Source organism: Xiphophorus couchianus, chromosome 12, assembly GCF_001444195.1.
Source record: "Xiphophorus couchianus chromosome 12, X_couchianus-1.0, whole genome shotgun sequence".
In the NCBI taxonomy this organism is placed as follows: domain Eukaryota; kingdom Metazoa; phylum Chordata; class Actinopteri; order Cyprinodontiformes; family Poeciliidae; genus Xiphophorus; species Xiphophorus couchianus.
The window spans coordinates 16,936,873-16,948,919 of record NC_040239.1 but is presented as its reverse complement, the minus strand read 5'-3'; the positions used below and the strand labels follow the sequence as shown (position 1 = coordinate 16,948,919).

General features: G+C 36.1%; 1 protein-coding gene across 1 annotated transcript; it reads right to left on the bottom strand.

Moving 5' to 3' along the window:
• LOC114154050 (sodium- and chloride-dependent GABA transporter ine) lies at nucleotides 1–11,590 on the bottom strand. Its single transcript, XM_028032810.1, has 13 exons — nucleotides 11,094–11,590; nucleotides 10,589–10,723; nucleotides 7,006–7,216; nucleotides 6,645–6,777; nucleotides 6,046–6,180; nucleotides 5,508–5,611; nucleotides 4,549–4,673; nucleotides 3,577–3,689; nucleotides 2,528–2,668; nucleotides 2,334–2,433; nucleotides 1,959–2,059; nucleotides 1,721–1,888; nucleotides 1–1,486 (listed from the first exon to the last, which is right to left on the bottom strand). The coding sequence occupies exons 1-13, from the start codon at nucleotides 11,281–11,283 to the stop codon at nucleotides 1,373–1,375; spliced, it is 1,770 nt and encodes a 589-aa protein (XP_027888611.1). The 5' UTR covers nucleotides 11,284–11,590; the 3' UTR covers nucleotides 1–1,372.
• Between the last annotated feature and the right edge of the window lie 457 nt (nucleotides 11,591–12,047).

The window sequence follows — 12,047 nt, the reverse complement described above, 5'->3', positions numbered from 1 at the left end:
TATTTTTATTACTGAATATCAGAAGAAGTGTAATTGAGACGAATGTTTACTTCTCACTTGAATAATGATATGCATTTCTCAAAGAATATGTTCACTACTTTTTGATCCAGACATCTCCAGCAGGACAAATATTTTTCTTAGTCAGCAACAGAAATAGCCAAGAAGGTAAGTCAGAACCTCATAGACAATTTTTCATTACATCACCATTTCTGCCGTTTATATTTACTTCCTAAGGTTGAAAAATTACAGCTTCATTGTTGACCAAAGTTTTTCCGTTCATTGAGTTTTGACTTTTCCCCTTACAGACACAGAGTACCGGTAAATCATTTATATTTTCTCTAAGACTGTTAAACAATCACAAAGCTTGAGTTGTAATAAATTACATTTCAACAATAGGACATCTAGTCGCATTCTTATTGCTTAATATGTTTAATAAACATGTTCAGTAACTTTGGTCCAAACATTCATTCAAATGAATAACAGATTTGATCACATAAACTTTAGAAAGACATGAACTGTCTTTCTAACTTTACACTTTTTAAAACAAGGATAAAGTTGAAACTAAATATTGCTAAGAGAAGTATAACACAACTTTGAATAAAATATAATGTCTAAAAAGATATCAGACAAAATCTTCCCCAGCAGGTTAATCATCAATCTGGACTGATTGGTTTATTTAATCTTCTGTAAATGTGAAGGTGGGTCTCTTATAAGGGATTATTTTAAAGAAGTATTGATGAGCAATGGAAATAAAGTCTAATGTCTGCAGCATATAAGCTCAGACACATTGTAAACAATTATTTTTTGGATTTAGATTTTCATGAAACATCTCCTTATGTTTAACCTTGCTCCATGTGAGCCTTTGTTTTTCCTCTTATTGTAGGTATAAAGCCACAAATTCAGAATTTAACTTGGTTGATTTGATTCTTTAATTTATTCTTTTGGTTTATTACCGACTTGTTGTCACATTAGATCTGAATGTGTCATTACTGAAGCAGCTGTTGTGTTTCAGATTTACAAAAGCATAAATTGCCAGTTCCACAGATTCATTATGCGCCACAAAGCCCACCAAGCACAATAGTCAAAAACACCCTGAGAATAACATCCCTGCATTTACAAAGCATACAGAATAAGTTTTATTTTTTACATAACAGTAAGATTCTAAAAGCAAATTGTTGTTATTTATCCTTCAGATGATGGATAAAACCAAAGGTTTTTTACAGAAAAAATTAAAAACCTTCAAAATTTACAGTTTGTTTAAAGTTATGTCTTTCATAAAAACATGACCTTGTAAAAACAGACAAAGACTAAAATATCTAAGCATCCCACAGGACTAATCATTTCACACACAGAGTTGGTTTTCACTCTCTGGTTACACAGATGATCTTAACAGTTTTTTCAACACTGGTTTGTCTGCTTTCTGCTTCTTTGGATGAGGATCCATGGCATCCAGGTCTAATGTAGGGGCCACAGCTTTTTTCATTCTCTGAGGGTTAAAGAAGATGAAATAGAAACTATCTTTTAGAGAACTACCTCGGACAAATAGTCAGGTATAAAATAAAGCATTACTTGTATAACTTCTCAGAGTTAATCACATATAAACTAGATTTTACCAAATGATCTCCCACTAATAAGTCAACAACAGCCTGAATCTAACAAGAACATTAAAATGCAGCCAACAAAAATGATAAGAGGCTCAAAATATATTTTATTTGCTCACCTGAAGAAGTGATCCTTTGCTGTTGTAGATCTCATGAACAGCACAAAGTGGGATCCACACTATAGAGACCAGTGAGACGACCCACCCCACTAACTCAGCCCACAGTGGGTACATGTACTCTCCATAGCGAGGAGGCATGTAATGAACAATGCTGGATACCAGGATGCTCTGTGTGGAAAACAAAGCCAGTCCTGAAGACTGAATTTCATAAGGATTTGTAGCCAGAAACAGGACTTACTAGCATCAGTAGGGGGCAGAGGAGCAGCCAGCAGAGGCGGAAGAAGAGGCTCGGAGACTCGCCTCGCATCCTCTTCACCATCAGGGAAAGACGAGAGACTCCTGGCAGAAAGAAACTAAGAGTTGATGCATAAAGACACGGACCTCCAGCTGTTAAACTACATATTAGGTGAATAAGTATGTGAGTCTGATTGAGAAAAACATGTAAAATGAGAATAAGAGTAAATGTGACAGAGGAAAAGTCCTTTAATATCGTCTAACCTTTAGCATGAAATCTGGCTGCCATGGAAATAAAAACTTTGACCTAAAGTCTTTCATGGCATTGTAACAAGACAGCATTTCGCTGTAAAAGGTTGAACTAAATGTAAAACTTTACCAAAGATCCAGCATACAGCCACTATTTCAAAGAAAGCCAGGAATATGAGGGAACCCACAGCAGTGCAGTAGTCCATCAGCTGGAACACGTAAATGCCTCCCTACAAAAAAGGACAGTAAAGCTTAAGTAGCAAGTGTTGTCAGCATTCCTCATTATTCTTAGCAAAATATAAAGAAAGGGTATGACTTTTTCACCTGAGTTACATGAGGGATTCCCAAAAGAAGCCCCGCAAAACACACAACCAGAACAAGAAGCTCCTCTCTCTTCAGGTACCTAAGAACTTTGACTCCAAGCTCGTCCTTCAAGAACGTCACGACCACCTCCACATTGCCAAACTGCAGAAAACACCTGTTACTCACTCTGAGCACGTAACACAACACTATTATATTTGTGACATGGATGTCCTCAGAAAATATGGGCTGTTTGTGCTACAACTCAATGAAAATAGTGCCAGAGGTGAAAAATTTAATTGATGAAAGATCAATTAAATGATCAAATAGTGCAAAAAAATAGTTTATTTTCTAATTCTTTAGATCTTCTACCATTTTCAGTCCATAAAAACATCAACCAACACCAATGTTTTCTGCCATCTTTTAGGATGCTGCTGTTTTACAGTTAAAATGGTTAGTTTCTGAAGTACCTTCATAACTATGGCAGCATGAAACAGAAGTCTGCGAAAAGTGAAATATTTTCAATCCAGTTCTTATGCATCCATGACTAAGTTAGTGCGTGAAGATGATCTTGAACTAGATCTCGAAACCCCAACCTGAAGAGCGTTTTATAGCCTGTTTATTTGTCCATTACTTTACCCATTCGCTTCTATGTTAAAGAACAAAACAAAGATAATAACGGGCAGGACACTGAGCCAAACATTACGGTACTTTTGAGCCTCTGAGTTTGTGCATGTAAGAGGAAAAGTGCAGGGTTTCTAGACAGATCATTAAAATACTGTGAATTAATGTTTATAGAGAGTGTTACTTGTTATGTAAAGTATCATACATGATCAACAAAAGTGAAAAGTACTACTAAATAAATTCAGCCTCGTTACCATTTGTGTGTGCCATGAGTAGAATTATAAAACAGAAGTTAGATACACATGTGTTAATGCTTTCCAAATTATTTTAAATAGACTAAATAAAACTACTGACGACTCTAAAAGTTATAGTTAAAAAAGTCCATAAAAGAAAAAACTAACATTTTTACGGCTTATGATTTTAAAGGGTAAAGAGGTGCAGATGTTTACTTGACTGTCAAGACCAAGACACAGCAGCATGATGAAGAACATTGGAGCCCAGAACTGATAACCAGGCATGGTGGAGAGAACTTCAGGATACACAACAAACACCAAACCAGGACCTGAGCCAGTTAAAAACAAACTTTTTATGAACTGTAGACAGAGAAAAACAACTTTAGCCTTCTATTAGCTGAACCACAATGTCATTTTGTATATTACCATCTTGTCAAAAAGTAGAAGGAAAAGACCACTGTGCAATTAACTTAATATTCACTCATATTTTGTCATGTTACAAACACAAACTTTAATGTTTCTTATGCGATGTAGCAACAAAAACTATTTCTTATTTACTCAGTAAAATAAAAAATATATCTTGTTTTCAAAATTGTGTGTATTCATCCACTTTAAGTCAGTGCTTGAGCCTTAAATGCATTTACAGCTGCAAGTCTTGTGTGATCCATCACTACAAACTCTGCATATTTGGAGAATGAAATAGTTGCCCTCTCTTCTTTAGAAATTGGCTCAACCTCTGACTGACTGGATGGGAAGCATCTGCAAAACATTTATCAAGTCTTTCCACAGATTCTTAATTGTAGTTAGGTTTGAACCTAACTTGAAAACAAGCACAACCCATCTCCAACACAATTTTTTATTGCACCTGAACTAGCTGAAAACGCCAACAGCCCCTCAAATTTTATATAACTCCCAAAAGAAAGTATTAATTAATAACTGTTTGTACTGAGTATTACTGAGAAAGGGTAAAGTTAAAATGAAAAATCTCTTTATGTAAAAGTATAATTTTAGGTTAAAAAGGTACCGGTCTTCACCACTTTTTAAGTTTGTGTTATTTGAAACAAATGGTAACAAGTGAAATGAGAAACATCTTCTATCTTTACAGAATGTTTAGCAAAATAAAACCATTCACTCTAAAGTCCTGTTTAGTATTTTCCAAAAAGTCAGTGCACTTTACTCGGTTCTTACCATCTGTAGCTATGTTGTCCACTGGTAGATTGTGTTTAAAAGACATGTAGCCAATAGCTGAGAAGATTACAAGGCCAGCCAGGATACTGGTGAAGGAATTGACTAATGATACTATTAACACATCCCTGCAAAACAACAAATTAAACTTTGCAGTCCACTGAAAGAATCTTAAACATGATATGATTGTCACAACTGTTTTAATACATGCTACGTGCTGGTAAAGGATGTTATTGTTTTACCAACAAAGAGCTCAGAAAATCTGACTTCCAATAACAAATAAGAAAACGTCCTATAAAACATATATGGATAAAAAACACTTAATATTGAAAAGTAACTACTCTGTGGTGTCTGCACCATTCAGAAACCCACTAAATCTGAGCTATTACCTAAAGTTTAAGCTTGGAGCAAATGATTAGAAACTACTACGGAGACTGTTTATCTACTCCAAAATGTGAGCAAAATCTTTTGGTCACAGTACTTTGGTTCTGTTTATTTGTGAAATCATTTATGAAAATGATTTCATTTTCATAAATCATGAAATAATTTATTTTTGTTTTGGTTTTAGTTCTAATTTATTTATGTTTTTTACACTTAATAGAACTTAAATATAAAAAAACTTAGGTTTTTTATACTTAAGTCTTTATGTATCAAAACATAAAGACACAAGTCTGAGAAAAATGATATTATTTTTTCTCAGGCTAATTATTTTCCAACATTGATGAAAGGCCCTAATTAATTTAATTTAATGTAATTAGTGTTTATCATTTATGCTATAGTCTATACATAAATAACAGTATATTAATTACGCTATTCCCTAACTATCCCAGTGAATTGTCATTATGAGGACAAATTTGCTCTCTTTGTTAGAGAAAGTCACTGAACATATTGGTGATACATTTTGCATACAACAAAGCTTTTATTTGTTAAATACAGCAAAAACAAAAAAAATCACATTTTACCTGGTGATGTTGTTGTTGAACTTGTTGTAGCTAGCCATTGAAATCATGCAGCCGTATGCTATTCCCAGTGAGTTAAACACCTGGGCAGCTGCACTGACCCAAACCTACAACAGACAGAAGAAAACAAACACCAGATTTACATGTTTTTATTTGATTTTGCTTTACTTTACTCTGTTTTCTTTCTTTGTGTTCATGGAGTCATATTTCAAAACAAGAACGCAGAGATTAAACAACACTTAATAATTATTGCTCTTAATGGAGCCACTGCAAGTCAAATCTGTTCAAAATGTTTAATTTTACAGGAAAAAAGGGTGATTTTGGAAAATTTGACTTTAGATTGCAACCAATTAAAGGTATGTGTTGTTTACCTTTTTTACTTTTGGCATTCTGACATTTGTTAAATTTTGAACAGAATTAGTCTCATAAGAAATCACTCAAAAAGAAATGGAGACATATTACATGTCTGATTTATACACAAAATATGGTTATAAAATCAAACAATCTCTGTTAGTTGTTGCTTCATTGCCCTCAGTCTCACCTTGACTTCAAACAGTTTGCTCCAATCAGGTGTTATAAAATAAAGAATGCCCTCCTTTGCTCCAGGCAGCTGGACATTATTGATAAGCAGGGCGAACAAGATAAAGTATGGAAAGACAGCAGTGAAATACACCACCTATGTGGCACAAAAAAGAAAAAAAACAACATTGTTGAGTATGGAAGCCTCCATGTTGAGAAGGTTAAACTTGTGGATACCAGCTTTGTAAGTAATTTACAACGAACACGACCACTGGAGTCTTATCTCGCTGTCAAACAACAGTGGCAAAAACCTCGAGCTCAAATTTGTGAGTGCCCTTCGGCGCCAGTTTGAGTTCAGCGTTGACTCCTTCCAGATCATTCTGGACCGACTGCTAGAGTCCTACATGCAGCAGGACGTCATGCACAAGTTAAGTGCTGTTAAGCTAAAGTCAGTCAGCAGAAAGTGAGAGTAACTCCTTTTCACCTGATATTTAATGTGATTTATGATTTGATGCATGAAAGAGTGACGTAAACTAACAGAAGACATCTGTAAGAAGGAAAATAAAATTTCACAGCACAATGCATGTATACATCGGGTGGAAAAACAATAATGATTCAAACCTTGCCTGTGGATTTGACTCCTTTAAATGTGCATAAATAAATGATGATCCATGAGAGAAGAAGACAGCCAAATACTTCCCACTGTAGGCCACCAGCTTCTTCAATCCCACTGGTCTTCTCTAAAAGTTTGTGACTGGGGGGAAAAAGAAAAAGGACATTCATATTTCTATATCTCGGTCTCTTCCTTTTCCTTCCTGAGCAACAACAAAAGATGAGGTTGATCTTTGCACATAAAGAATGCGACATGTTTATATTTATAGGTGACACAAGAGTGAATATTTAAAACTTAAAATTACATAATTTGAGTAAGTGCTTGTAAATTAAATGTAATTGAAGCAGGGAAAAACTGCAGGCTTCTTACTCAAAGAACTGCTGGCTTGAAGACTGCAGATGGGTGGCATTGCCAGGAAAACCGCTGGAACAGTTTCCAACGACATTCCAAGTGTTGTTGCAAGATGACCAGGGGAGAGTTCCTCTGAATGAGTTGAACAAGTAGAAAAATGCCCAGCCCATCAGCACATTGTAGAATGTGCAGAAGACAAAGGAGATTACAACTGTGGCCAGACCTACACCTGTGGAGTGACATTTGGAGGAACAGATGGCAAAGTAAGGCATGATTCAGCAGAAGTTAGGCAATATGTGCTGAAGAGGTTACACACTTCACTAGAAGCATTACTTATTACTGTCTTAAGAAAAACTTATTTTCTGGTGGTTGTTGAATTTAACAGCAAGAGGGGATCAAAGTTCTGCAATAGCTGTAAATTATTTAATATATAAGCCATTGTTGTTCCTGTCTGAGTGGGTCGGGTTTCAGACTGCATAAACTGAGCCATGATCCAGCAGAAAAATGTCCCTCACCAACAAAATGTGGCTAAACTTAACATCCATGGGAAAAAGTAGGACGGCCCATTAAACATTCGGTGCTGTTTGTATATCAATGTCAAATCTTATTTTTTATCTTTGGAAAAGAACGTAAATAAATTAATAATTCTACCTAAAAAAAAAAAAAAAAAGAAATAATATTGTTTTACTCGTTTAAGAAAAGCGTTTTCCAGCTGAAAAAAAAGTTAGGATAGTCAACCCTTGTATAGCTAATCTCACTCCATTTGGATAAAAAAAAAACTTTATTAAAATGCTGCATAAATCTGTCAACTATTCTCTAACTGTGTTCTGAAGAAAGCTTATCCCAGTGCAGAACAATAGTTCAGCACTCATCTTTATACATATGGCTCCACATTTTCCTCATTCATCTTTTAATCCAGTGTATTGGTGGTGGATTATATGATGGTGATTTATGACTCTACACAGGCATGCATTTTTACATTAAGTGTAGCAAGAGCCTGCGGTAGGTCCTGTGATGGCACTTTAGTTGTTTTTTTTTACTTGTTTTAGCATCTTGAATGAATAAATTTGGCTGTTTGGCCAAACCTAGGCAGGATGGAAGTGGTTTGAATATCCTTCGCTTGTAAACGGAGGATATTTACAAACGTTTTTTCTTTAAATTCCTTACCAGACCCACAAGCTGGTATATATTGCTAAACCTTCATGCTGCTCTTTCAACCACAGCATGGTGTTATCTCCCACTTAACACTTAGGAGCACAGCAAACAAAAGTGTCTGGTTGAAACAAGGCAAAGGTATGTTACAATGATGAGTACCAATGCTGTACTGATGTAATATACCTGCATCTGATTTCAGCCATTTTCACTTGGGAAAACGATGGGGTGCCCTAATTTGTCCCTCACCAGAAGAAGCTTTTTAATTTACTACGTTTTACAGGAAAGTCCAAAAAGTATTTCCTTTAATTTCTGCATGGCTCAATACTTTATTTTTTTTTAAAGATTGCTAAAATGGATATTGATGTTAAATATACATGTTTCAAGAAATTTAGTGAAAGACAAAGTCAGTTTTTAGTGGTTTCAGTCAAATTGCTATTTGTTCCTTTTTCTTGTTGTTCTTATGACTGTGGTGGGCTACAGTCTTAATAATACACTTGATCCAGGCCTGGGTTGATGTTTAAAGGTACACTATGACAGAAATAGACGACAGGAATCAATCACAGAATAACTATTATATTAATAAGTTAGTCAGCTGCTATGGTTCAATGTTTCTCTTACCAGACAGTGTGTGCAGAAAGATTTTTCTAGATTTTGCTAAATATTAGAGGTGTGCCGATCGATCATCGCCCGAAGTGTATGATCGGTGATCTCCGATCACTGTCTCTTGTCGATCACCAAAACCGATCACATTTATCTCACTTCTCAGCCTGCAGCTGATCCCCTCTTTCCTTCACACTGCGCAGGCGCGCGGCAACAAATCCCGTCGTTGCAGCTCTGATAGTGAATGGGGATGTTTGTGTTGCCACGGAAAATTACCTCGGAGGTGAAGCACGTGAAATTGCATCAACACAACGAATCTAATATGATATTTAAAAAACAAACACTTGACGGAGTTTGGCTACATCGAGGCTCAATGCAAAAACAAAAGGACATCCGGAGCGGCTAGCTAGCAGGTAAAGCAGCGCACAGCTAACAACACTCACTCAATTTTGCCAGATCACATAGCAGCATTTATACCTGACGCAAAAAATCAACAACCAATTCAGGTGATCGGCAAAGATCAATGATCGGCAGAGATCGGCCTCGTGGGTGATCGGTATCGGAATCGGCAGCAAAAAACCTGATCGGAGCATCCCTACTAAATATATTTTGTACTTTATTTTTTATGTATCTGGGAAATAAGCCAAGCAGGGAAAAGTCCAAAGGTGATTTTTTTTTTTGCCCCAGTTCACCCCTGGGCAGAACATTATAAATACTGACAGGTGAACCAAATAATGCTGGATATCCTCTCGTATTGCCTTGCTGAAGAACACAGGAAACAACACAATGTGGTAGAGGGATGCTGATCATTTGGGCAATATTCTGCTGGGAAATCTTGGTACCTTACCTCTATGTGGATGTGATTGACACATGTAACCTAACTATGGTTACAGACTGCATGGTTTTTATGGAAATGGTTTTCCCTGATGCCTGTGGGATCGTGGAGTGGGATAATATGCTCCAATACAAAGCAAATAAAAGTTTCAGAAAAGGTTTTAAGAAACCTGATCTTCTGATCTCTTGATAAGAATAATGATGAGCCACATTCTTCCCAGTTTCAGATTATGAATTATGGTGGCACTGGATTTTATCAGGATATCAGCTTTAAAGGTAGTGTAGTAAACACTACACAATTTAAGGGTTTTAATTGTAAAAATTTTGAAAACTGTAATTTATCAATGCACATCACTCATTATCCACAGCTATATGTTGGGCTAACACATTAAAATACCAATAAAAACAGTAAAACTTATAATAATGAAGTGAGAAAAGGGAGGATGGTATGTTTGCTAAATATAGTAATTCAGTATCTTGAGCTGTGTTTAAAACAGTAGAATGAAAATGAGTGGCACAGTTAAATCATTGACAAGAGGATATAGGAAACAAGCTACCTGCTTTTGGCCCTTGTTTAGCACAGAGCAATAACCAGGAAGAAATTAGCGATGAATCAAGTGAAGGACCCAAACGTTTTGACCGGGTAGATTATCTCTGTTTTTAAGGAGATAAGAAAACTTTGAAGAAAAATCTCATGTTAGAACAAGACAGACATCACTTTTATAGTCACAGTTGTCATTGTTGATGGTTGGGCTCTTGTTTGAGCTAGATAGTAATCTATGTGTTGGTTTAATGCAAAGTTATGGATCATAAATAAGGCATGCGTGATTATTTACATTCAGCAAAAAATTGTATTAGAAGTCTAGAAAAGATTTCAAATTTAAAGGGAATTTATCTAAAAAATGCTAGTTTTTTCATTAAATCTTCATTTTCATGTGTGAATGCAGAGAATCCGATCAGAGGTTTATCTTCACCAAAACAAGCAGCCTCTGTCATGGAGAGAGACACTTACCTTTAAAGAGGGGGCAGATTTTGGCGAATGCATGCACTGGCCCTAAATGAGAATACTGGCCAACAGCAAACTCCATGAAGAGCAGAGGAATTCCACAAAGGAAAACCATGACGAGGTAGGGGATAATAAAAGCACCTGGAGCAAAAAGTTGCAAAATATTAATATTGTGACCTTCGTAAAATAATGGCCTAGGTCTTTTTTTTTTTTTTTTGCCAAAAGTGATTTTTGAAAAAAACAAACAAAAAAAAAACAAACAGGAATAAAAATCCCCACCATTTTTTGGCCAAAAGATGATTTAGGCAAAAAAAAAAAACATTTTGACAAAAAAATTACTATTATTTTAGGAAGTTGACAATTTAAATATCTGAATAATTACTAAATAGGGCTAAGAAAACAGTTGTCTTTGCTTGTTTTGCATTTGTCCAAGCAAAAAGTTAACCCAGAAACCTATTTATTATTGCTATAATTACTGATTACAGTAGCACGCGCCATCTGGCAGTCTCACCTCCGCCGCTGCTGTAACACAGGTAAGGAAACCTCCAGACGTTTCCCAGTCCCACTGCGTATCCCACCGTGGCCAGGATGAAGTCCAGCTGCCCACTCCACGTGGGTCTCTGAGCTCCTGTATCCACAGGACCGTCGGTGCTGGTTTTGGCATCTGACAGTGGCTTTGAGTTTTCCTCTGCGAGCTCCATTGCAGCTGGTAGAGATGAGCTAAAATCTAATGTGTTTTGGGATCATAAATAAACTGTGCTCTCCAGTAAACTCTATAAAGCTATAATATTCAATGAAATTCAGTTTATTTAAGATCATATACACCCAAAGAATCTCTAAGATCACAGAAGCAGAAAGCCAATTACCTTCCTGAATTTAGTGTTTTATCTAAACAGAGCTGTTTGAAAGGCAGGGGGACAGAAAATATCACATCGTGGGACAATCTGTCTCAACCCCACCTCCAGGCATCCTTAACCTAACCGTCTTCACCGGTCTGTTAATCTGTATGCAACGAGAGGTGCGCAAGGCATGCCTTTTAAAAAAATAAAAATAAAAAGAGCCTCTGCCCACACTACAGTGTTACATGACCCAACCAGGTGTTGCAAAGCTTCCATAACCTTCAGATTATAGAAGTGAGGAGGCGATGTTAAGAAACTAAATTACAGATGATCACGTATTTTGACGAGAATGCCACCATATTAACACTAAATAATAACAGCCCCTCCATCATTAAATTGACTCTTTCACTTAATGCCCATTACATACAGACTGAATTGATCATCCCAGAATTTACACAGACAGCCTTATACACTATTCCACAGCCAGGTGAAAAGTACAGTTAAGTTACACATTAATGTATAAAGTGAGATAAACGAGTACAAGACAATGAATACATGTGCACCACATTTTTACTACTCTTTGCAGTTCTAATTTATCTATAGCGTTGTCCATGCAAAGTACAAAC